The 27,269-nt window shown below is 49.5% G+C and overlaps 1 protein-coding gene across 1 annotated transcript in view; it reads right to left on the bottom strand.

Moving 5' to 3' along the window:
* Positions 1 to 27,269, bottom strand: part of Mvb12b (multivesicular body subunit 12B) — a 153,560-nt gene that overhangs the window by 84,173 nt on the left and 42,118 nt on the right. Inside the window, exons 4-5 of the mRNA XM_013021529.1 lie at positions 24,197 to 24,326; positions 20,635 to 20,757 (exon numbers count right to left, since the gene is read on the bottom strand). Of these exons, the coding sequence (XP_012876983.1) occupies positions 20,635 to 20,757; positions 24,197 to 24,326 (253 nt within the window). The remainder of the gene's footprint in view (positions 1 to 20,634; positions 20,758 to 24,196; positions 24,327 to 27,269) is intronic.

Genomic DNA, 27,269 nt, shown 5'->3' with positions numbered 1-27,269 from the left:
CCTAGTACTATTTTGTTGTTGTTATGGGGTAGGCAAATAGTGAACCTCTGCTGATTGAATAGAGTCTTTCTGTGGCAGGAGCCTTCAGCTTGATTATTATTTCATCGCTCTGCATTGCGTTTTCCCTGCTGGATGCAAGCAGCGCAGGAAGCAAGTGTGGTGGGAGAAAAACCTGGCGCAGCTGCCACCAGGAAATGCACAAGAGAAGATAAGGGATCTGTTCACCTCCGAGGGATAACGTGCCATCCTTTTGGGAAACATAGAGACTCCAAGCCACCAGTATGCTGGCGGCTTCTGCAGAGCAGCTGCTTAGCAGGAATCCGAAGACTTGAAGGATGGGCTGGGGAGTTCAGAGAGTAGCTGAGCCCGGCCCGAGGCTGCTGGGGGTAGCTTCATCTCTATTTTGCAAACAGAAGCTTTCGCTTGCTAGTTTTCTCCCTCCCACTTCTCTTGGAGAGAGGAAGCAGGGGCACGGGGTCAGGAGGCCAGCCAGGCCCACTGAGGCTCCTGTGAACCACAATGACCAGCTAGGACGGAGGGACAGGCCACCTGTGCTGAGCCCGGCCAGAGGAGACAGCTGTGGCAGGAGGAGCTGCCAGGGGTGCGTTGGAGTGGGCTGACTGGAAAGCCGCAGGCAAATGAGACTCTGGGTCCCCAGCATCGGGGGCACAGAACCAGTCCCCACCCAGTGGGACCCTCCTGAGGAGCATTAGCTAGCAGTAATCAGAAGAGGAAAGTGAGACTCTCACAGGTGAAGCCAATAAGGAGCAGGCTGGGAATGGAGGGAAGGACGCGATCAGCATTCTCATTGACCTTCTGTAGCACCCCGACCACCAGGGATGGGGGGGCTCACCCCGCAGGGACCATAGGCTCCACCCTGAAGGCCCCATTGAAGCCAGTGCCACAGAGACTCAGTATCTCTGCCACTCACTGGGTACCCCAGCAGGTTACCACCCATGGGTACTGTGGCCACAGTTAAGGGGACTGCCCTCCAGAGTCCACTTGAGGTGGGTTCCAATTCCTAGGCACTAGGCCCTGGGAACTGGGAAGCCCGATGGGGGTGGGGCTGGTTGGCTCCCAGAGCATACCTGGCCGCAATGTAGGCAGAGCACGTGGCATAGATCAGACACATGGTGAACACCAGGAAGCAATTTAGCTTCCATTCCTATTTTGACTCTTTGCATCCCCACTCCCTCTCCGCCCGCCCCCCCTCCCCCACCCCCCACCCCCACCATGTGCCATTACCCTGGAGTCCTGCTCATGAGGACCTCGGTGCTGAGGCATTATAAAACCCACCGGGCCCGGAAATGGAAACTATCTCATGGCTCCTACCAGTTAGGCTCATCTCTCCTCTGGGATGGCATCTAGGCCAGCATGTCGGCACATGGTTTTTAGCCCCTCTCATTCCTGCCTCAGGGCCTTTGTACTTGCTATTTGCGCAGCCAGAAACACTCTTTCCCTAGGCCTGAAGAAGCTGGCTTTTCTGACAGAGTCAGACCTCCCCTCAGAGATGCTGCCCTGACCACCCTTGGGAGGAGGTAGCCCACCTCCAGACATCCTCATGAGGAGTGGTGCTCCTTCCCATGTTTCTGTGTCCTCAGAATGAGACCTCCAGCACCCTTTCGCTCCCCAGCAGACTCCCCAGTGCTCTGAGCAGAGTCCAGCCCAGTCCAGCCCAGCGGGTCCTTATGATATCGGGGGAAATCCTGTAAGATTGTCCAGTGCTCACGAGTTAGCCAGTCTGATCGCGACTGTGATTAGAGATAAGGCTTCCCCCTTGTCTTCTCCTCCCCAGGGTTGGGTTAGTTAATGGTTTGGAAAATGCAACTATTTCTGATTCATGAATATTTTTATACAAACAGTGAATTCCTGGTGGTATTGCTCAGAAAGCCAAACACTGAAATCCAATGAAATATCAAATAGGGACTGATTAAGAACCACAGTCCAACTGTGTACTGAAACGTTTTATGGTTTTTTTCTAAGTCACTTTAAGGGAATGCTTAATGGCCTGAGCCCACAACACCCCACAAGGACGAGTCAAGTTTCCATACCTGGAGTCCTGACCATCAGCCCAGGGCTCTGGTGGGGTCTTGGCTGCCCTGCTCCCACCCTGTGCTAGAGGAGGGAGGGAGGGAGCTGGGCTTCACCTTGTGAGTACCAGGCACTCTACTCTTCTACAGAGTCAAACAAGGGGTGCTCCCAGAATGCGCAGGGGCTGGATGGCTTCAAGCAAAAAAAAAAAAACCCTGACATCCAAGGGGCCGAGTGTCCACACAATGGCCAGAAGCTTCTGTGGGGTCACATCCACTGAGGACCGCTCCAGGCAGATCACAGCTGATCAAGGACACAGAATGGCATCCAGAGGGGAAGAGAGCCTCCCCCCCCCCCGCAGAAGTTGAGGAGACCCCTAGCTTCTACTCCACTCAGGGAAGGGAGCACGATTCCAGAATCAGTTTGGTACCTAGAGAGTCAGAATGCAAGCTGCCCAGAGGAGCCGGGGCGCTGCTGCCCACAGCCGGATGCCGCACTGTGGGGGGCACTAGCTGCTCTAGAACACACACGCAGGCATCTTTTCTGTGGCCGACAATAGCTCCGGCTAAATAGATGTAGAGGGGAATTTCATTTCTTTCCCCCAGTCCATCTGAGGCAACTTATTCAATTAACACGGCCACTAAGCTGCAGACAGCTCCATATAAAAGCCCTTCAGTTATAGGATACGTTTTATTATGTGACAATAGTTGCCGGCACGATTTATTTCCTTTGATGGGATTCCACTTTTTCCTTGTTAATTTAAATCTGTATTTTCCAGTGCTGATTCCAGGTCTGTGTGAATTTTTAAAGCGTTATCATTAATCTTGTTGGACCAGTGGCCACAATGAAGACAATAGCAAGGCCTGCTGTCCTTGAGAGCCATCAAAGGGCAGTGGCCAGGAAGGCAGAGGCCAACATACAGCTGGGGACACGTGTCATTTCTACCTCTCCACCCCCCACATACACTTACCACCTAACTTTGTGGCATGCTGTATTTCTCTAGGGTTGAAAGTTGTGCAAAAGCCACTCACTCCCTGGGGTAGATTTTTTTTGGTGTCCCCTCGGGGCCTCTGGGGTCCATAACTTCACAAAGATTTTCATAATAATACTGAATTAACTCTTGCTTATTTTCTGAAACAGGACACTAAAAAGCAAGCCACAGAAGAAAAAAATCCAATCAATTGGCCTCTATCAACATTTAAACTCTTGCTCCTGGAAAGATGCTACCAGGAAAGTGGAAAGAGCAGCTGCAGAGCTGGAAAGGGCATTTATGAAACATACATTTGGTGTATACCCAGGATGCATGACTTTTACGACTTAACAAAGCTCAATCCAATTTAAAAGTGGCTAGAAATTTGGATGGACACTTTCCTAAAGGAAATACAAATGACCAGGCTAGGTGTGTGGCTCAATTATTTGTCCAATGTGTATGAGGACCTGGGTTCAATCCTTAATACAAATGGAATGGAGCAAAACAAAACAACAGCAATGGTAAAATGTCACCTGGGAAAATGTCAACATCATAGTCACAAGGGAAATGGGACACCATCACACACCTTCCGGAACGGGAAGAATGAAATCGGTGAACAACACAAGCTGTTGGCAAGGACATGGAGCCACTGGAACTCTCCCGGGATGGTGTAACCACTTTGGAAGACAGCGTGCAGTTCCTTACAAAAGTTAAACATACTCTAGCATACAACTGAGCTGTGGCTCTTCTAGATTTTTACCAGAGAGAGAAAAAAATGGAAATGTGTTTATACAATTTTTTTTCACAGCTTCACCTATCAGCTTTATTTGTAATAGGAAAAAAAAAAACCAAACCAGATGTCCAGTAACAGGTAGCTTATCTGTTGGAGTATCATAAAATCAGTATTTGTAACCAAAAAGCAACAGACCATTCACTGATACATTGGAAAGGAGATAATTAGGCTGAATAAAATGAGGAAGGCAGGAACGAGTACACACAGCACAATTCCATTCATAGAATATTCTAGAAAATGCAAATTAACCCATGGAGCTAGGAGGCAGGTGGGTGGCTGTTTGAGGAGGAAGAAGTATACGGTATAGAAGCACCAGGGACCTCAGAGGCAGAGGCTCTCGTGACACTGATCTGGGGGAGGTCTCACAGTTGACCACACTCCCCAAAACTTGTTAAGCTGTATTTTGAGTATGTCATTCATCACGCACCGGTTAAACTGCAGTGAAGCCGAAACAGTCTTCTGAGTAGAAGATGGAAACGGAGAGGCAGCGGGGCTCACAGAATGCCAGGAAAGGCAGTGAAAAGCCCTCCGTGGGTCAGCCCTGGCGAGCGCCCCGCGTGACTTCAGACTTGCTTCCTGTCACACTACATGCCCGAAGACAACTGAGCCAGCAAGTGCTGCAGGTAAAAGGAGTTGTGATTGGGAGAATCTTCGCTCCTTTAAGTTGTCTTTGAGAGACAATACCACCAAAGGTCATTTTTGTCCCCTTCTGCAGAAGCAGTACATTGAAATACGCTCCAAGCTGGGTGTGGTGGGGTATGCCCGTGGTCCCAACCACTCCAGTGGCTTAGGCAGGAAGATCAATTGAGCACAGAGTTCAGAGCAAGCCTGGGTGACATAGTGGGACCCCCTAGCTCAACAAAACAAAACAGAAAGCCTCCAGATAATTCAGAATTCAAACTTAAGGATGAGAAAGCACTTGGGACAAAAGGCTTGGCATTGCGAGATACAAACAGGAGGGAGGGAAAAGCCAGATGCTATTGGAACAAAAGGCTGAGGGTATGGCTCAAGTAGTACAGCACCTGTCTGGCAAGAGCAAGGCCCTGAGTTTGAAACTCCAGTACATTCCCAACCCCCAACCCCAAAGTACTGGTATTCATTCTGCCTCTTTAGATATTTGAGGATAACCTAAAACATGGGGAAAGCTTTATTTAAGATGGAAAACTGTAACATTAGCTGGCATTTTCACACTTCTTTCCTCAGGGTATCATGGATACCTACCACCCCCTCTTCCCCCCCACCTCCGTGCCCTCCACCAACCCACTCCTGCAGCTGAATGCTGAAGTCACTGCACTGAGAGGCTGAGGGGCTCATCCGCTGCCCAGGCATGGGGCACACACACTGGGTGTTCATATGACACCAAACCTGCTTAGAACAAGTAGATCATATCTCAAACATATCACTGTTAGAGAAATCAAATACCAGCCAAAGTTCTACAATGATACATTTGAGAGAGAAAGAGAGAAGAGGGAGGGGGGGAGAGAGAGAGAGAGAGAGAGAGAGAGAGGAGGGGGGAGGAAGGGAGGGAGGGGAAGGGAAAAAGGAAGAGGAGAGGAAGAGGAGAGAGAAAGGGAGAGGGAGGGAAGGAGGGATGGAGGAAGGGAGAGAGGAAAGGAGAGAGGGAGAAGGAGAAAGAATGGGGGCGAGGGAGAGGTAGTGGGAGAGGGAGAGAGAGTGAGAGTGGGGGAGAGGGAGAGGGAGAACGAGAGAGAGAGACTCACAGAGAAATCTATACAGCCAAGGTCTGGTGCCAACGGAACCTTAAGTAGTTCTGATTCACTGAGGAAAGACGCTGGCCTGGCAGCCTTGGGCCTGCACAGACAAGAGTATAAATACTACCCCACTTTTGTCTGTGTGTGTTGTACTGGGGCTTGAACTCAGGGCCTGGGTACTGTCTCTTAACTTTTTCACTCAAAAGTAGTACTCTACCACATGGGCCACAATCCTATTTCTGACTTCTTTTGCTAGTTGATTGGAGATAAGTGGTGCATGGACTTTTAAGCCCAGGCTGGCTTTGAATTACTAGGATTACAGATACCAGCACCTGGCTTCACATGTTTTTAAATTTAACTTTTTCAATGTCTCTTTTCATTAGAAAGAAGAAGGAAGCAAAAGTAAAGGACTCAGAGTTGTCAGGAGAGTTCTTAGAGATGGTGCTGATGAAAAGCCCATCTCAGCACTGTCTTGATTTTTTTTTTTTTTTTATGCCACATATCTGCTTGTGAGCCAGGACCTGGATGGAAAGCAAAGTGAAGTAATGGATTGGGCTGGGGCTGTAGAAGAAATATGAAAAACAGAAATAACTGGGTTAACACGGCAAGGGGGGAGGCCACAGCAAATGGCTAAATGAAATTCCCTTTTTATTCCTACAAAACACCAGTGGGAAGAAGTCATCTGTGACGCACAGCTTCTGTGCCAGGTGTGCGGACGCGCTTAATGAATGCCACTTAATGAAGAAAAAGGCTCTTATAAAACACCTGGCACGGGCAGGGTGAGGGAGTCACAGGGAAGGGGACCTTCGCTGCAACTGCTGGCATTTTAATAAGCACCTTCCAGAGCAGCAGCTTTCCAAGGCTGGCCAGCGGTGTCAGAGAAGGGGGTCCCTGGCCACTGCCCACACACACTGACAGGTTGGGGACTCTTATTTCTTAAGGACCATATGCTCAGGTACTAGTTTGCCCTGGAAGGTAATTAAAAAGACTCATTTTTCAGCTGGAAGGGCCTGACCAGAACACAGACCTTCCTCGATGATTCTTCCTGCCCCGGGTCCCCTGTGGATCCACACTGGGCTCTGAGTTACTAGGAGATGAAGGAAGACCAGAGAGGCGAGAAGATGCTGTATGTGACTCTGAAACCTGGCTTCACTGAAGCAGCAAGGCAGGTGTTTCCAAGACCCCAGGTCCCAGGACATCTTAAATTATGGTGACTTTACTTTGCTCTCTGATTTGATCAGCAAACTCAGGAAGAAGCCACCATGTGTCATGGCTACAGTCGGACATGACTGTTTTTGTTTTATAATCAACACCAGTGAAGGAGAAATGAGGTTTTGTAGAACTCAAAATGGACCTGTTTCCTCTAGAATGGTATTTATTATCTTGTGGATTTCCTATGCCCAGACTTGGAAATGCCTTCCAAATGGACTCAATGATGTCCAAGTATGAGCTCTGGTAGCGACAGGCATATGGCTCCTGACTCGGTCCATTCGTTTTGAGTTGCGCTCTGAGTCGATGCTAAACACTATCTTTGGCACTGAGATCATTAAAAATAAATAAATATGAATCTACTTTCCCCAAGCAAACTGAAACTCACACAAAAATCCCCTATCACAGACTGCAAAGCTCTAACGAATGGAAGGTGTACACTCAAAGACGATGAGATTGTGTGGCTCAATTTAAAAATAATGGCAGGAAGAAAAACAACAATAACAACAATTGCAACAGCGAAGCCGGGCATCGGTGGCTCACGCCTGTAATCCTAGCTACTCAGGAGGCTGAGAGCTGAAGATCATGGTTCAAAGCCAGCCCAGGCAGGAAAGTCCATGAGATTCTTATCTCCAATAAACTACTAGAAAAACTGGAAGTGGCGCTGTGGCTCAAGTGGTAGAGCACTAGCTTTGAGCTGAAGAGCTGAGGGACAGTACTCAGGCTCAGAGTTCAAGCCCCATGACCAACAAAAAACAAAAACAAAAAAAGCAACAAACTAACATCTGTTGAGCATGGACCATGAGAAGAAGAGAGGGTGGCAGGGGAGAGAATAGGCCCAAATAATAAAATGTGTCAAGAGAGTGACCCAAGAGTCATCCCACAGCCAATGGGGACAGCAGAGGGTCCAAGAGGAGAGAAATGGGAGCTGGGTCTGCCTTGGAATCAGGAGTAGCTTTCTGACACAGGTAGGCACCAAGGTTCTGTTCCACTTTCCATGTGTCTCCGATTCTACAGATGGAGGAAATGTGGTTCAGGGAGGGGAAAGAAATGATCCAAAGGTACCCAGCTCCTGAGTGGGGCTACAACTTGGCTCATCTCGGTTGCTTTACCAACACGGCTGCAGGGCTGAGTGCATGCAGGGGCAGGCCTGCTCCCTTCCCACTCAAGCAACCCCCTCGCAGTGATCGATAAAACCTCAACCGACCAACCTGACTGTGTAATGAGTTTCCCTCATGGGCAACAACCCCTCCCCAGCCAAATCACTCTGCACTGGACAAGAAAGAATGAAAGGGGGGGAAGCTGTCACAGGAAGACTAAGGAAATCACAATTCCAAACTCCCCAAGTTCCTCAACACAGAGCTTTAAAGTGTGTACAGCCCGACAGCATATGGCAAATCAATTACTAGTTTAAATCTTAAAACAAAAACATGGCAAGTGTAGTACAGAAATAATCGAGAACAACGGTTTGGCTTAGATTACAGCGGGCCACTGGAGTTTTGAATACAATTAATCATCATCCCAGGCAATGGGAAGCCATATTGACACTTATTCCTAATTTGAATATTTAATTAGGGTGAAGTTCTTCATCAAATTATCGCAGAACTGGGAGAAAGCCTGGAAGACTTACACAATTACTACCTTAACCCTTTCCAGCTGCATCCTGTTTGCTCAGAGCCTCCACTTCCAGTCCTGCAGCTGCAGCCCAGTTGCACCAGGAAGAGAACCCAGTGGCGGCCAAAGGAAGGCTGCACAGAGTGACCAGCTCCTGCTCAGACTCAGTTCTGCGAGGATCCCTACATGAAGGCCAACACGCATGGAGCCCATGGGGCTCCAGCTGTGGCACCTCTATCTCCATCCATTCTCCCCGCTATCTTGTAGAGGCAGAATCCCTACCCCATCTCACAGAAGAGGAAACAGGCCCACAGGAGTGCTTGCCCAGGCCAAGTTACTCATCACACACACACACACACACACACACACACACACACACACACACACACACACACACACACACACACACACAGAAAATCATGACCAACACACTAGTCAAAGGCCAATGAACATTTCCAAAGCACTAAAATCTGATGCCAGCTCCTCACCCTTGGATTCAAAATACCCCCATGGGGCTCCTCGAAGTAGCCAGTGACAGCATCACGGCGGCCAGCTGCTCAGGGGAATGGGGGAGGTGAGGGACTGAAAGGCTTAAAGAGATGGCATACCCTGTGGACAAGTGACAAGGGCAGCTGCCCAGACCCAGCAAGAGTGGGCACTGTGGACACTAACGTGATGAGAAGACATAAGCTTGCGCTTCCTCCAAAACAGCAAAGGCCTGACCACACATTTATTCACAACCACAAGCCAGTTTAGAGAAGAGGCTCCATTTCCTTAAGAACGTTGTATGGACAGCAAATGGAAACTTGCTTCACGATTTGGGGACCAGGCTACTGCTGCTGTTTCATAGACTCCCTGGTGACTCTGTCTGACCAAGAGTATTGCCTTTCCTTCCAAAGCCCTTGGGCCAGGCAAAGGCTGACTTGATACACTGTGCCAGCCATGTAGTTCTCAAATCCTTGCTGCTTCCGGCTCCACTGAGAACGAAGGACAGACACCCGGATCATGTCGGATTAGCAACTGTCCTAATTAGTGGTGCCACTGGCCACTTTGAACTGCAAGTAGGATACAGGACCAAGGCAGAGCCCTCATGCAGAGCAGTGCGGCCTCTTCTCCCCCTCTGCCCCATGCCTGGCAGACCCCCTGCCTCAGCCCGGCCACAGCAGGGGTGGAGGGGGGAGACCCTGGATCTGTCAGGCCCGCTCCAGGGTAGCTGGTGATGGGAGCAAATGGCGTCAGGAACTCTGAAACTTTCCTTTGTATATTATATTAATCTGTACGAGAAAATCTCTTTTAATGAGGAGTGATGTAGTTACAAACTCTCCAGAGCCATAATTAGAGAAAACTAATTGAAGTTGTGTTTTGACACACTTTCCAAATTCACGGGTGCCGAATGACATATTCACAACACTCTGCCTCACATCCATGGCGACGGCAAAATCATTAGGCTAATCACACTTATTTGCATTCTTATCACGCCGGCAGCGCTCCCTTAAATACTGTTTCTACTACTGCTCCTTTACTGTAAGTTTCCACGGGAAGATATTAACAGTAATTATTAGTACTTTGGTGGAATTTTAATGTTAAGAGTAACAAGGCGGATGGCAATTCTTTTTCTGAACGGCATGGGAAGGTGTGCGGACCTCCAGGCCTGCTGTTGGGTGACACCAGATGCCACTTCAGCCACATGTACACACACTCACTGGGTCCACACCCATGGCCATCACAAATCTGCTTGGTCAGGGGAAAAAAATTATTTCTTTTTCCCTTTTTATTTTTTATTTAAGTTCAATAAAATGAAATCGTTAAGTAGAATTCTCCCCGCCACCCCAAGCAGTTAAAAAAAAATATCAATTTACAGCACGGGCTTTGGCAATACTAAGTAATGAATCCCAGGAGGACAGGCTCTGGCCGGTCTCTGTCGCCACCCTGGTGGTGATGAAAGGCAGAGGTGGGGTGAGTGGCTGGCGGGCGGCAGGGGGTGGGCCAGGCTGATCTGTCAAGGCAGAGGCACCGTGTGCCACCAACAAGGGCAATTTTTTGGATGCGTAACTCAGGCAACTCACACCCAGAGAGAAAGCCTCGACAGTTCTAAATAATGGTTATTAATGATGCTCTCTTCAAAAGTGACAAATGGCTTGTGAAATTTAGAATCGGAGAGGTATGAAGACTGAACACGTTCCGTGAACGTGACAGGAAATGGCAGTGTGCACACACACAGGCTCCCGCTAGCTCGGCATGGAGTGAGGGCCAGGGGGGCCTCTCTGTTCCCGGCAGATCATGAATCCTGGTGCTCAGCCCACCTTTAGTGAACAGTATGAAATGCTACATGCACTGAGAGCCAAGTCCTGGTCCCCAGCTTGGGGAAAGGCTGGAGGGCAGCTCTGATACCAGGCTTCTGGAAATACCTCAGGACCAAGAAAAGCAACTACCATGCCATTCACTGTTCCTAATCTAAGAGGAAATGTCTTAATTTTATACTATTCAAATGTCTACTGCAGAAGGGATGTCAGATCTCTGTTGAGGAAGATTTAAATAGGGCAAAGAAAATGCTGCCTTAGAAAAAGGCCGAAGTCTCCTCCTTTAAAGTTCAGCATTTTTCTGGGCTTAAGTTACAATCCTTTGTACCCATCTGCTATTTTTCAAGTCACTGATTATTTTCAAAAAAGAAAACAACAACAACAACAAAGGAACCTAACTTTCATAGCTGCAGCAACAGTCCAAATTGTGGTATTTATTCACCACATTTAAGCTCCATTCCACTTGGACCCAGTAATACCGAGGCACCTCCCTCCCTCCCTCTTTCCTTCCTTCCCTCCCTCCCTCATAAAAGAAACGAGGGTCTGACATCACACCTCCATTCCACACGATCTAGTCTAATCTTACCAACTGAAATACTTCAGAGTTTCTAAACCTCACCGACTCTCCTTCTAAAAACCAGGAACATATGGGCATGGCTAGTTTTTCATCTTCTTCCAGCTGACTAAAACATCCACCTTTCCAAATTTCAGGAAGGCGGGGAAGGGGGGGAATGGGGGGAACGGGGCAGGGGGAAGGGGAGGGACAGGGGGGTGTTGCCAAAGTCAGATTCACAGCGGCTGCGTGTGTGAGCTGGGCTTGGGCTGTGAGCAGCCTGCCCTTGACAAAGAACCCCAGGCCATGTCCCTCTACTATCCAGTCTGCCTCCCTCCTTACAAGCTGAAGAAACAATTAAGCAGACTAAAGGCCTGGCTAAGGAGAAGGTGGGCCAGAGGCTGTAAGCTAGACAGCTGTATTGGGTTTTGTGCCCTGTCACAGACACCTTATGCAGGAAACTTGAGGCAAGGGTCTGAGAAACAAGGGAGCCTCAAATGAGGCTCCGTGCAGGACATACTGGGCCCTGGGCTTCATTCCTGGTTCTTTCCAACCTAATTTTCTGCCCTTGGCTAAATAAGAAACTCTCCAAGATCAGTCTCATTTCATAACATGAGGTAAAAAAAATTTACATAAGTACATTGAATAGAGTTGTAATACTCGATGTTCCCATATGAACATGGAGCCTGGTAACTCGAGTGGGGTTGGAAGAGAAGGGGAGAACAATGGAAGGGGGTGACATTGATCAAGACACATTCTACCTATAAACTGACATGGTGAATTGAAATCCTTTTGTGCAACTACTTAAAGATAATTTTAAAAAACCTAAAGAGGTAAAAAAAATAATTTGCCTCTCAGCCCTGCTGTAAAGATCAAAACTGTATATGTATTTAACTATTTATACAATGCATGCCCACGAGATGCTCAGAAAACAGTAGCCAAAATAATCATGATAATGATGATCACTGTATTTATTCAAGTAATAATAATTATTAATATTATTATTCAACTGGAAACACAACATCTGCTGCTCAAGAAGGGTATTCAAGTTGAATTCTACCCAGCCCGTGGGCAAAAACCCAACCTAAATAAACTCAAAAGGCCTTTGGAAAGTTACTGCCAGCATAGAATTTTATTAAATATCCAAATTAATAATTGAAACCTTGCCTTGAAATAGAACAGCACAGGGGTGGGGGTGGGGGCGCAGTAAACTCTCAGAGAGCAGCGCTGGTGTAATGTTCATTTTTACTTTATTTGGTGGTTAGATTTACACTGAGAGACCCAGGTGAAATATTCTATAGAGCTACCTGCAAATAGACTGTCAGCTCCCACTCTGATAAAAGGTAAAATATCCTCCACTAAATGGTCGGGTTCACAAAACCGGCCCTCAAGTGAACTGATAAATCTGTTCTGACACACAGAGAACTATTTTCATAATCCTGAAAAAAGGTCTTTCTCCAAAACCCTGCTGCCGAAGCCGACTGCCCAGAGCGGGTACACACTGGCAGGCAGACCCGGGAGAGAATGAATCCACATTTACAACCCTGCTTCCCAGACAACATCACCCCCCCACCACCACCACCAAAAGCACACCTAACCAGCACAACCACCCAAAGAAAATAAAACACTCACAAAGCCACAAAAATCACAGAGAGAACGAGCACATTTACAAGCGGCAAGTACCTTGTCAAACTCACTGTGAGACATGGAAAGCCAAGGCTGGCTCCAAGGTAGAAGCTGTATTGACTTATAGTCAATTCTTCATTAAATAGAAGCCCTGACTTCCCAAGAAGCCATATTAAAAATTAATATCAAAAAGTGTATTGCTCAGCCTAAACTCATCATTCATATCGAACAATACCAAACGGCATCCTAATGAAATTTCTCCTTCAAAATTACCCTGACACCAACGCTAAGTTGTGGAGCACTTAGGAGATAGCTGTGGCTCGGCTCCCCAGCATTTTGGGGGTAACTCAAATGCCTTCACTTCACAACCCCCACAATAAATCACATTGCTATGGAACCATTCACCGGGGGTGGCCTTGAAACCACTCACTGGTGTTGGGACCCTCTGTATGGCTGCCACTTCTGGGCAGTATCTTCAGCTTGAAGCACAGCCCTATCAGTATTCACATGTGTCAGAATGTGATTCCAAATACTTAAGCTGTGTCTGGCCCTGGGGACCTCCCGGAACAAGACCCGTGTGGCAAATTCAGACCCCAGGCTGCTGGTCAGGAGTGTGAAGACGCTTCCTGTGAAGACGGCCGGGTACCTAGGAGGCTGTCCCCCAACTAGGGGCAGCTCCTAGGGGCGGCCAGGCCCATGGATGCCTGCAGGCTGCAGGAGGCCGGCCTGCTAGGTTCAGACCCTAGCTCTGACACTCACTGTGGGACCCCCCCCCCCCGGCAAAGAATTCCATCTCAGCGTCTTCTCAGTTTTCTCCACTCAAAATCAGGCAGACATCTGTCATTACAGCTGAACAGAAGGCAGAGATGGGAGGATTGGGATCCCAAGCCAGCCCGGGGAGAACTTGAGCTGGGTGTGGTGGATCATGCTGGAATTCTAGCTACGGGGTGGTGGTGATGGTAGGAAGATCATGTCCAAAGCTATCCCTTGACAAAAGAGAGACCCTATAGGAAAAATAAACTAAAAGCACAAAGGACACGGTTCAAATGCAAGCCCCAATATTGCTAAACAAACAAACAAAAAGGGCTGGATTAGTGTAATGAGTGTAATTTTTTTAACACTGCCTGATACCCCTCTACTCAACACAGGTCTCTGCTATCTAGTTGACCGCTGGATGGATGGAAGGATGGACAGACTGAAGAACACAGGAAAGAGAAATTACCAGGCACCCTGCATCTACACCAGCTCACTTTATCCAGTCTATACTCCCCGGGTATCAGACACCTGAATTTCAAGGTCCCCATATCTTGGGGGTCACGCTTCTCCCAGAACACTTCCTGTAGCATAGGAGACAAGCAGGGTGAACACACTTGTTTGGATGAGCAGGCGATACAGTTATTACTATCTTACTGCTTCTGCCCACAGCCTTTTCTGAGAAGTTAAAGGAGGAATAGAATCCTGGTCATGGAACGTAGCCCGCCCCATTGGTAAGGCTGGGTCTGAGGGCAGCACAGGGGGACTGGGAAATGCCGGGACCCGGTGGGCCAGGCTTTCTGGCTTAGACAGCAATGGCCGATGGTCACTGAGTGCAAGCAGCCTCACCCCTACCCCAGCCTGGGGAGCTCAGGCCTTGCTCTCTGGGGTGGGGTGAAGGACCCTCCCTACACAGCATATGGTAGAAGGCACCACTCATGGGGTGCATTAACCGTGCTGGGTTAAAAGCCCTGCATTTGTCTTCCCCTACAAAGCAGACAAAATCAAAGAAAGTGGTGAAAATGTGCATCAGCCTTTACATAAAACAGCATGCACACAGCTTTTGCATGGAGGAAAGGGAACCGGAAGTGACCTGCAGAGGTGTCCTGAGCCCCTCCTACGAACAGCAAGCTCCACGCCCTCCTCCTCTGCAGCGAGCAGGGCCCGAGGGCCTGGTGCTCAGCCATGGAGGATGAGGAGCGCCAAGGCCAGTGCCACACTCAGGGTGTGGGTCTCTCCACAGGTCAGCTGACATGTCATCTTGCAACTGAAAGTGGCAGGTGGCACTGAGGATGCCAATGATGCCAGTACATCAGGTCACAAAGTCGGCCTCCGGGTTAGGCAGGGATATAGTGTGGGGACAGAACCTGGCCTGCATATACCCCTGTCCCCCATTTCCACCCCCCAGGTGTTCAAGTTTGAGCTCACCAGCCTCAAGCTTGCTAGGCTGGTGCTCTACTGCTTAAGCCACGCCTCCATCCCACCCTTTCGCTTGTTATTTGCAAGATAGAGCCTTGCAACCCTTTTCTGCCTCGGCTCATGGTGAGTTTTGACAAGGGATGTGATGGAGATGGGCTTGCAGGGCCTAGCCTGAATTCCAGATCATAATGTGATTTCCCCTCTCCTGTAGGAAGGGCCGTTAACCTTTCAGATGACAGCCCTGGGACCGCAGCGAGGAAACGATTTCCGAGGTCAGCCAGGATCTATGTTCTCAAAGGCTGACATCGACATGCAAAAGTTGTGACTGAATCCTGGTGTCCCTGAGAGGAAAACTAAGTGCCTGTGACAGATCTTCTGCAGTCAAAATGCCCCATTTCCCAGAGTATCTGTCACAGATTGATAACATCCACGCAAAAAGTTAAGTACAATTATGTCTGTCACTAAGAAACATACTTCAGAGCTGGTGACTGACAACTTGCTGGAAGCTGACAAATCATCGGGAGATCAGTGGAACACCCCAAGACGCAATGGGCTACGGGCACCCTGGAACAGCCCTGGCGGGCTGTAGGAGGGAATGCCGCCAACCTTGTGTGGCTTCAGTTGGGAGGCTGATCTACCTGGCTTTTCCATTGCTTCTGTGTGTGTGTGTGTGTGTGTGTGTGTGTGTGTGTGTAAATTGTGACAGAACATCAGGTAGGAGGCAGGCGGCAGAACAAGCCACTCACCTCATGATGGCCAGGAAACAGGAAGAGATGGAGGGGATGGGGTTACTCTCCAAGAAACCTAACCAGACCCCATCTTTGTTTCCATCACCTCCCAATAGGCCATCCAGTCATGAATCCATCAATGGATCAATCCCTTGATTAGTCAGAGCTCTCTTGAGGCAACCAGCCCAGCCCCAATCCTCTGAACAGTGCACTGGGGACCAAACCTTCAATACATGAGCCTTTTGGGGGAGCCACTTCATACCCAAACCACAGCAGAATTTGCGACTGAGAACTTGCTCAGTCAGTGCCAAAGAGCTACCTAAGAAAACTCTGTGAAGTTCATCTGATTTTTTTGGGGGGTGGGGTAGTAAAACATGGAGCCCAAGTCTACCTCCTTGTAATCTCAGTGTGCCTGATCTGGCTTGCAGCCTCTCCTAACCTCCCCCAGCTGAAATGCACATGCTTTCTCCTTAAACAACTGGGGGGAAACGTAAACATCAGACATGAACTGCCTGCCTGCACTCAGGTCAAGAGTGAGCTCTGAAGTCAGGGAACTTCTATGGGACACTGTGTGGCCGTGGGCATGACCCTTCCACACCTGACAGCGGGGAGTGTGACAGGGCCATGTTCCTGGATGTGCAGTGCAGGCTGTATTTCACACAACCCAAGCTCCAGACTGGCCTGTCACTACACACACACACACACACACACACACACACACACACACACACACACGCACGCACACACGCACGCACACACGCACGCCTGCCCTCCACCAGGCTGGATCTCCCGGACTTGTCACCTGTGCTGTGGACTATTGGAGTCTCGGGACTTCCGTCTCTGGTTCCCGCAGGGTGCACCAGAGGAGATGTGGAGTATCGATTCTGTCATTCAGCACATCAGCGCTCCCTAATGACTCCGTGTCATCTTCAAGTTTGATAAGCATGCCTCTGATGTCTTTATCAAGCTGCTGATTCTACTGCTCAGCAAGCGGGGGTGGGGGAAGTGGGGGAGGTGGGGGGGGTAGGCAAGCAGCAGCCTGCCTTGGCCTCCTCTCATTCATGTATCCATTTGCAGGGGCTCTACCAGCTGCGGGCCCCAGTCTCCTGGAGCTTCCCCAAATCTTTGTCCTGGCAGCAACTGCCCCTCGCCCATCCTGGCAGAACCAACTGTGAGACCCTGTGTGTGAGTGGGGTGGGGGCTGCCCAGACTGAAGTCAAGAAGCCTTTTCCTTTCTGGGTACCCCTGCAGAGGCCCAAGGAACCCCCTCCATCAGTGAGGATGCACCGTGCTCACCAGCCCAGAAGAGGGTTGGGAGAGTGGAGGAGATAGCACAAGGCCAGCTCCTCCCTGCTGGCCTGTGTGCATGAAGCTAGTAATATGGATGCTCACTGCCCAGAAGGAAGGCAGAGGCTCTAGGTCCTGGACTGGTCCTTCTTCACCTAGAAACTCAAGACAGATGTGTGAGGAAGAGGGGCTCTGCTGAGGCATCTTGCCCAGCCTTTGACCTGAGTTCAAGGACATAGCCAAGGGTGTCACCGTGCCTCAACACCTGCAGGCAGGAAAGAAGGAGTCCATTTCTGGCCTCACTGAAAGTATTTTCTGCCCTAGTGGTAAGGCCAGGCAGTAAGCCCCTAGCTTTGAGGAGTACACAGGCCTCTAGAAAGCAAAGGCAGCACTGTCACCTGGGAAAAAGTCCACTGAATACCCTTTTGTCTGCTACGAAGTTAGGGGAGATAGCCGGCAAGTCTGAAATCTGAATAAAGATAAAAACAGGCAGATCACACATGTTTTTAGTGTGTTTCAAGACAAATTCCAGGCTTAATGAAGGCAGCATGCATGCTACCAATTCCTTCTTCCCCTCTCCTTTCTAGAACCAAGATCTGTCAAAGACCTGCCAGACGGCTCCTGACCCGGTGCCTGCCACCTCCTGGTTGGTCAGTAGAGGGCGCTGCATCACCACTCTGCTGGTAGCCTTGGTGATAGCAACTTCATCCCGTGTCCACACAAAGACCACACTTGAAAAGTGTTCTGAATGCCTGCAGTTTAATTCTCCATGAGAAAACACAGCAAATCACACACTTGCTCTTACAGGCAATGATGCCACCTATGTAAAAAGTATACATTTACAAAAGAAAAAGGAGAAAGGTTCTGCTCACCAGATACAGGATTTGTTCACCAGAGATAGAATCTGCTCTTTATTGTTCCATTATTTGCTCAGGGACTTGGGAGTCTGGAGGGTGACAGCAAGAAGTCCTCCTTGCTTGTGAAACCCATGTGAAACTGAGTCTGGGTCTGGGTCTGGGCCTGGGCCGGAGGGTGTGGCGAGAATGAGGGAAGAGCAGGCCCCGCCCACAAAGTTCCCAGTGGGGACCCCGGAGCCTGGCACAGGGTTCCAGGAGGAGGGCTCAGCCCAGGAGCCCAGAGAAGGCTCCCTGGGAGAGGAGACACTGGACCTGCCCTCTAAAGACAGGGGATGTAAGACACACCTGGTACGCAGCACTCAGGGCAAATGCACAGGATCAGGCAGGGAAGAAGAGGCTGCTAATTTGGCTTCAGGTTTGGAGCTCGAAGCTCAGACAGAAGACAGGAGGGAATGCAAGAGCTTAACAGGGACGCCTTCACAGCTCACAGAAGAGCTGGGCGTTGGTGCTGCAGGCAGGCGGCCCACATCCAGACAGAGGGGTGTCTGCCTCTTCTGGGAATTTAGAGAAACCAGATGCCTTGAGAAATAAAATAACGACTATTTCTTTTACCCAAGTAAGTAAGTAGCATTTCATTAAAAAAAATCAAATAGATTAAATAAGAAAACAATACCAAAAATCACATATAAAAGACAAAAGCAAAACAAAAACAAACAAACAAGAGCCTGGTGAGTTAGGAGCTTGCACAGGAGTACACACAGGAGGGCACGGGACAGATGATTTTTTTTTCTCACCTGGGAGAATTAACATGCATTCAATGATCTCACTGCACACTGGCTAACTTAACTCAGGCAAATTAGAATACATTTTATATTGACTATTTTGACATTTGTTTTATCTGGCAAGTAAAACAAAACTGATCCAATTTCCTTGCAGCCATTGTAAACCATAAACTGTACAACAGAGGTTATAAAATATATAAGCCTTATAAACACTTTGTTCAGCTGTGCTACACATCAGTTCTGCCCAGCTCCCAGTGGCCGGGTGTTTTGGGGCCACCCATTTCAGAGGGAGGTGACCCTGCTCTTCCCTTTGAGCAGAAAGCTTCTAGGAGAGCTCTTCCCTGCTTCTCTGGGAGGCCAGGGGCTCCTTCACCCAGCAGGCACTGAATACCTGCACTAGAGACACCCTCTCTATGTACCTCGACAGAGGCTGCACAGTGGCCAGATACCTGCAAGCTCTAAGCTTTTGGGGTGAGCCCACACTTAAGCTGATCCTGGCACAAACGACAGGCCCAGGATGATCCTGAGCACAGGACAGAGCTGTGCCAGGGCTATTGGTCAGCGGGAAAGGAAGTAACAAGTGCCACAGGAGCACTGTGCCAGCCTCGTGTTCCTGAGCCCGCAGACTGCTCACCTCACAGCTCACGGAACTCTCTGGCTCCTCCCTTGTGCTGTAACCAGAGAAACTGAAAACTACCTCCAAAGGGTCAGGTGACTAGGGTTAGATACATTTTTGTTGTTGTTGTTTTATGCCAGTGCTGGGACTTGAACTTAGGGCCTGGGTACTGTCTCTTAGCTATTTTGCTCAAGGCTAGTGCTCTACCACTTGAGCCACACTTCCTCGTCCAGTTTTTTAGTGGTCAATTGGAGGTAAGATTCTCCCAGACTTTCCTCTGTAGGCTGACATCAAACCAAGATACTCAAATCTCGGCTTTCTGAGTAGCTGGGATAACAGGGACCTGGCAGAGCTAGTTACGTTTTTGTTTTTTTGTTTTTTGGTCGGTCGTGGGGCTTGAACTCTGGGCTCGGGCGCTATCCCTCAGCTCTTCAGCTCAAGGTGAGCCCTCTACTGCTTGAGCCACAGTGCCACTTCCGGTTTTCTAGTGGTTTATTGGAGATAAGAGTCTCACAGACTTTCCTTGCCTGGGCTGGCTTTGAACTGTGATTCTCAGATCTCAGCCTCCTGAGTAGCTAGGATTACTGGCGTGAGCCTCCGGTGCCCAGCTGCTAGTTATGTTTGAACAACACCCCAGCATGCAAAATTCAGGACAAAGACCCAGCTGTCTTTCAAGGCAGGGGTCCTGAAGCAGGGAAGCCTTGGTTTTGTGGCTCAGACAGCAGTGCTCTGCCAGTGAGGGCATGGAGGAACAGCACACAGAGGGCAGATGCCCTCTGTGCAATGCACTGTTTTATTTCATAGGCTGCAATGAGGATCGAGACCATTACACCCTCCCTCTGGCCCAACCCCATCAGTACCAGAGTGACCAGTTTGGTCACCTTGGTCTCTCTGTGAGATCACTTGCTAAAAAGAACACCATCTCCTTAAAACTTCTCATTCCCGCCCCCCACCTCTAATTCCCTTTTCTTGGTTTGTATCGCAGTGGAAAAGATGCAGTTATAACATGAATACCATTACTGTCCGGTCCCTCTGGGTGTTTCAAATGGCCAAGGCCGAGAGGAAAGCGCACTTTCTGGAGGCCGGGAGGCTCTGACCATGTGGCTCCTGCACATGTGTCTGCATATCAGCGAGCTTTTTGAATAGCAATTTTAGCTTTCAGATTCTGCTGCTGTAACACGTGCATAAAAGAGGATATAGAGCAGGCTTTACATCCACAAAGCACACAGATTTTGAACCAGGAGTTTTAATCATCTCTAAAGGCACACGCTGAAACTTGTGTACATTTTCAGTTCTACGGTGCTACTAAGTGGATGTACTCTAACGTGCTGTGAGCCCCCCAGACCACCTGAGTGAGCACACGCGATGCCTCCGTGAGGCTTACCTGGGCAGGTTGGGGGCTGGGGTGGAGGCGGCCGATGACTGTGAAGGCGTGGTGGGCTGGGACGAGTCGTGGTTTCTTGGCACTCTGCCCATTCGGTACCAGATCCCCATGCTGTTCAGTTCCCTTCAGGAGAAAAGGAGGCAGTTTCATGGGCTGTGGCAAACCAGCTCCTTCATGACCCACAGCTTCAAAGCCCAGAGATTCCATTCTGGCCCACGGAAGATGAGACATGTCTCCTCCCATTGGTGCTCAAGGCATCCCAACCAGGGCCTAGTGTGTGTATGGGGGGGGAGGGGTAGAGGGGGGAGGTGACTGTGCCAACTGCAGGACTGACTTCTCCACGCACCCTGAGCCTGGCAGTGCCCGGCATGGCTGTCCTAATGACACTAGCATGCTCTTAGGAACTGAACCAGAATGACTTGGGCCACATTCAACTTCTCTACTCCCTCCTCTCCCTGTCCCCCCCCCCTCCAAACGGCATCTTTGGGATCAGAAGCAGAAGAGTAGCATCTCTTCAAAAAACTCTGCGAACTATTATTCTCTGGCTACTCTTAATAAGCTTCTCAGAGCTCTCTAGCAATTGTTCTAAACCTTAACACCGTCCTATTTGAGGAAGTCCTCCCTACACACTGGCACAGCACTCTGTCCTGGCTCAGGCTTCCAGCAGTCCCTTCCAACGGGAGGTTTGCCTCCCTCAGGGCAACCTCACGTCCTTATGCGGTAATGTGTGCAGTGGACTCGTTTTTAAGAATAAGTGACTTTGCCAGGCCCTGATGGCTCACGCCTGTGATCTTACTTACTCAGGAGGCTAAAGATCTAACAATCACGGTTCAAAGCTAGCTGGGACAGAATAGTCCATGAGACTCATCTCCAACTAACCACTAAAAGCTAACGAATTATCACTGACTTTTTAAAAAAGAATGAATATGGTAAAATGAAACTACCTTTTCAAAATTATATAAGGGAAAAAAAGAGTCTAGCTTTGCTTATCAAGACAAATACAGGTAAAATCTATTCTTTGGAATTGTTTAAATTGGTTAAAATTGCACCATTTTACAAAGGTATAGTTTGTAATTAAAATACACATAGTAACTGCATTTAGACTTTCAAGTTCATTACTGAATGGCTGGTTTCTGCTATTTGTATGTAAAACACTGTTTCTAGGAAAGTGTGGTTATTCTGAATGTTTTTCCCCTCCTGTAACCTGTTTGCAAATAATTAGTCTATAGCATGTTGCACAAAACAGGTATGTGTGTATGTGTGTGTGAGAGTGTACATTGGAATTGGGCTTGAGTCAGGACCAGAGTGTGGTCTTTTAGCTTTTTTTGCCCAGGGCTAGTGCTCTACCACTTGAGCCATAGCTCTACTTTCAGCTTTTCAGTGGTTAATTAGAGACAAGGGTCCCACAGACTTTCTTCTGCATGGGCTGGCTTTGAACCACGATCCTCAGATCTCAGCTTCCTGAGTAGCTAAGATTACAGGCATGAGTCACCAGCACCTGACCAAAGCAGTAGTTTTTTTTGTTTTGTTTAGTTTTGTTTGTTTTGTTTTATTTTGATCAGTTGTTAGGCTTAAAGTCAGGGCCTGGGCAATGTCCCTGAGCATCTTTGTGCTCAAGGCTAGTGCTCTTCCACTTTAAGCTACAGCTCCACTTCCAGTTTTCTGATAGTTAACTGAAGATAGGAATCTCATGGACTTTCCTGCCTGGCTGGCTTTGAACTGCAATCCTCAGATTTTAATCTCCTGAGTAGCTAGGAGTGCAGGTGTGAGCCACCAATGCCTGGCTCCAAAGTGTGGAGGAAGTTAATGATCACAGAGGTGCGGGGCCAGGGGAAGGGGGGAAGAGGAGGGAAGACCCCAGATCCTGCCCATGCCGAGCACATGCTCCATCTTGAGCTACACACATGTCCAGCCCAAGTGCATCTTAAGTTGGTTCAGAGCAGTTGGATCCAGAGCTGAGGAGTTTAAAAAAAAACAAAACAGTGCACCAAGATGAAGTTAATTCCATTTCTGTGACACACTTCATTCGTACAGTTAGGCCCTGTCTGCGGCCCAGTGCCAAGAGGAAAAGCACTAGCTTGGGAAGTAAAAGATGGCCCTGAGTTTAAAGGGGACAAGAGCCAAACAATGGCAAACTCAGGCCCAGCAGCTGACCTGGGAAGCCGAGTTACAGAACGTACTGCTGGGAACCTATGGTGAGCTGTACGGTGCTTACAGAGCTGAGAGCTGTGCTAGGGAAGGAAGCCATGGCTATGGGCTGAAAACCATCCCCTGGGCTGAATCATCTGGGAGACCCGATGTCAGCTGACAGCACAGCGTGCATCTGCTTTTGGACACCCGGCTTCCGCTCATCTCAGCTCTGGCCTTTCTGACTTTGATCTCCCTTCATGTTTATCTCTCTTCATATGTCTTCTTATCTGTCCTTCAGTTCGAATAGAGCTGACTCTGCCTCCAGCTCAGCCTGCTCCGTCAGAGAATGACACTTTCCAGAGAACACTGATCAGCTCTCTGCACTTGACCCTATTTGACCAACGAGACGGGATTTAGAACTTGGCTATAGACTTACTCTCTGCCTCCCAGGGGATAGATGCTAAGTTGACACAGCCACCATGCCTACCAGGGGGAGCAGGTGTGAGGTGGAGTCCTCCCAGGGGACTAGGCAAGGGGGGGGGGGTCTTGGAGTCCTCTGAACTACTTCCGGCTACCTGGAGCCCACTGGCTCCTGAACTCATTTGTTCAAACTTTTCCCTCTGCTTAGGCCAGTCTGGGTGGGGCTTCCTGTCACTTATGACCAGAGGGAATGCTGGGATTGCTTTGTACCTGGAACTATGAAGCGGCTTCAGGGCCAGGCCCAGGCCCTGCACTGAGGCTGCCAGTGAACTGCATGTCACCGGCTAGGCCCAGGGACTGTCTGCCTATCAGAAGACAGCACTTAACCACAGACTTCCCATGAGTGAGCACCAAATCACGTGATATTTGTGATTCTTCCTGACTTGGAAACTTCCAATGGCTTTGCATTGTGTTGGGAATAAAACAGACAGCAGCCACGTCCCCGGAGGCCCCCAGTCCAATACCCGGTCCCTTCCTGCCCACGCTAGGCGTGTGGGACTCTTTGTTCCTAGAGCATGCTGCACCCCACCCTGCTTCCACACTAACTCCTGCTCTGCCTGCTCGCCTTCACCGCTGGCTTCTCCTGACACCAAGGTCACCTTTGCTCAAAGTCACCTTCCTGACTCCTAATTGGAGTAGCCGCAAGTCACCACTAGGGCACATTTCCCTCACCGTGCGAGCCCTGTCATTTATCTTCTCGTTCACTGTGCACCTCTTCCTTTGAGAGCAGCAGCTGTGGGAGAGCAGGGCCTTTGCTTCACCCTTTCCCTCCCACGTTCCGTGTGTACTCAGTATACAAAATGGATGCTCCACAGCTGTGGGGGGGGGTGAGGTGTCAGGGCCCAGCGTGGTGAGGCTGATGGGGCAGTTGAGAACCTGGTGAGCCTCATCCTCTAAGCGACCCGAACGCTCTCCGGAGGACACAACAGATGGAACCGCACTGTTGACTCACCCGATAAATGTGTACTGAGGAGGTGCTTGCTTGGTCCGGCCCATGATTCGGATGTCACAAATGGCCGCTTCTGTGGAATCCCGGGGGATAAATTTAATGCACAGCCTCTTCTTCCTAAAAGCCACCTCCTCTGAAGGAAAGAACAGGGAAGGGATGAGTCACGGAGATGCCCCACCTCTGCTCTGAAGAGCATGTGTCCTGGCATGTCCCCTTCCAGGCAGCAGAAGTGACAGATCGCTGTCACCAGATGGAGGGCTAGGCTCTACCCCTGCCTTTCCTGGGCTGCAGTGGACAGGCCGTGACAATAGAGGACATCGGTTACCCTGCTCCATGCTCAGGACCCAGTCTCAGCCAGCCAGCCCAGAAGTGGGTCCCAGGAGGCCACAGGCCCCTGAGCTGGGTTAGTGGATGTTCTGATTAGCCATAATTCTTCTATATACAGAGCACTGGGCTTCCCCAGCCCCGGAGTAAATGTGTTAGCACATTTCACCACGTGCCCTTCTTTTCTTTATTACGTAAATCTTTAATCATCCCCCACAGTGTGTGCATGGTGGTGGTGGGGAGCAAGAGACTCAACGCCCATGTTCCCTTCACCGGGCATCAACTCTTGCCAGTGAATGACTCCCTAGCACCAGGTCCTGACCACCTCCCTCTCAGCAGGCATTTGTTTCCACACCGCCATGTGCATTCCTAATGAAATCAGGAAATTTCCTTATAGTCAACTTTTCTCCATTATTTCAGTTATCTAGCTTTTATATTTTTGGGTCCGGTCATGGGGCCTGAACTCTGGGCCTGGGCGCTGTTCCTCAGCTCTTCAGCTCAAGGCTAGCGCTCTACCACTTTAACCACAGCATCACTTCCGGCTTTTTTTCTTTTTGCTTATGTGGTGCTGAGGAATCGAACCCAGGGCTTCATGCATGCAAGGCAAGCGTCTACCACTGAGCCACCTTCCCAGCCCTTCTCCATTATTTCAGACCATTACTAACTGCTGATTTGTATGGCTCAAGGCCACACCAGGCTGATGGATCTCTCAATCCTTTTCTTCTGTCCCAACCTCTCCTGCTCGATTTCTCTTCAGGGCACACACAGGCTGGAGAGATCAGGGCATTCTGTCCCGTTTCAGGTAGGTAAAGGCTGGATTAGGCCACATCCAGGCTGTACAGGTAGACACACAGCTCATGATGGTCTGTGTCCTGGTTAGCTGGAATTCCTCTAACTATAAAACTTCTCCACCTATTATTTGGCCTGCTGAGAGCAGATTCGCACAGAGGAGGATGAATAGCTGGGCTCTTTTTCATTGTCAAGTCTCAGCTCAGAGAGCTGGGGCTCTAGCAAGTGCTGCAGTGACCAGTGATAAAGTGTATCTTGTGGTTCATTTGTGGTTTTGAACATGGTTTCAAACAATCCATGAGTCAGCTGGATCTGGGCTGAAATCCCAACTCTGACTTATTCTGGTGCCCTGACCTTAGGAGAGTTGATTGAATGCTGTAGGCCTCGGTTTTGCTATCTATAAAATGAAGCCATGTTGGAGCTTAGAAACTCTGGAGCTTCTTTCCCTGGTGTAGAAGCTGAAGGCTGTATCGGCTGTATCAGCCCTATAGGCTGTAATGATGTCCTGAATCCAGACCCTAAACCTTGTCCCTGACAAGGCAGAATGGGATCCTGGTGAGGAGACCCCGAGAGCAACCCAGCACCTTCAAAAACCAATGGCTGAGCAGTCAGACCAGCACCAAAAGCACCTGAGGAAATGTGCAGAAGACAAGGCCTGCCTCAAACAGAGCCAAGTGCAGGAAGATCGCGTGCTTTAGCCATGCAGCCTTTGGCCCCAGCCCACCCTCTGTCTGCCGCCCCCTGGGGTTAGGGCTGGAACCGCTCATTACACTGTGCAGGCCCTAGCAGGCCTGCTTTTTAAGTAAGTGTATTATCCACAGGCAATAGAACTGTGTTCAGTCATGCTAAAAACACAAGGAAAGCACACAGCCCTTTACTAAAACAAAACAGTCTTCCCAGGTTTAAGTGCTCTGTGGATTGCCGCAAACTCTATTTGAAATCAATTACAGGATTCTCATCTTTTTGGCTGACTTTATGAACTCAGAGCCTTATGTACTCTCTGGGACAGGAGAGGAGGGGCAGACACAAGGCTCCCTGTTCCCTGGATGAAGTCTCTGGGAAATGGTCCTTGATTAGAAAGGAAGGGGTCCTCAGGGCTGGGAAGGTGGCTCAGTGGTAGAGCACTTGCCTTGCATGCATGAGGCCTGGGTTCAATTCCTCAGCACCACATAAGCAAAAAGAAAAAAGCTGGAAGTGGTGCTGTGGCTCAAGTGGTAGAGCGCTAGCCTTGAGCTGAAGAACTGAGGACAGCGCCCAGGCCCAGAGTTCAGGCCCACGACCGCCCCCCCCAAAAAAAGGAAGGGGTCCTCAGACCTGAGGTTCTGTGCAGGCACCTGATGGAGAGTCCAGGGCCTGACCTCAGAATGTGCATGGTAGACGCCACCTGATGGAGCCCCAGCCATGGGGGACAGGCTTCTCAACCAGGCCTACATGATCCCCAACTTCTGACGACAGCCCAGACAGGTCTCAGCCCCAGGCCCCTCATTGACCAAGTTCACCAGCAGAGGAAAAACTGCCCTGTGCCTCAGGAGCAAACCAATGCAAAGACAGTGGGGCCCACTAACTATTCAAAACAAACAGCCATGCCAAGCCCACAAATGTGAAAGGCCTGGGAGTAGGGGACGGATATTAACAAGAAATTTTAGTTGATGTAAGAAGAAGTAAAAGCACCAGTGTAAAGGCCTAACCTTGCTAGTGAATAGTAGAATAAAGGTTAGATACAATTGCCAGGCGCCGGTAGCTCACACCTGTAATCCTAGCTACTCAGGAGGCTAAGATCTGAGGACTGCAGTTCAAAGCCAGCCCGGGCAGGAAAAGCAGTGAAATTCTTATCTCCCACAAGCCATCAGAAAACCGGAAGTGGTGCTGTGGCTCAAGTGGCGGAGTACTAGGCTTGAGCTGAAGAGCGCAGGGACAGCGCCCAAACCCAGAGTTCAAGCCCCACGATGGACCAAAAAAAAAA

The sequence above is a fragment of the Dipodomys ordii genome, unplaced genomic scaffold (assembly GCF_000151885.1).
Source record: "Dipodomys ordii isolate 6190 unplaced genomic scaffold, Dord_2.0 Scaffold55, whole genome shotgun sequence".
Classification (NCBI taxonomy): Eukaryota; Metazoa; Chordata; class Mammalia; order Rodentia; family Heteromyidae; genus Dipodomys; species Dipodomys ordii.
This window is presented reverse-complemented; position numbering and strand designations above follow the sequence as displayed.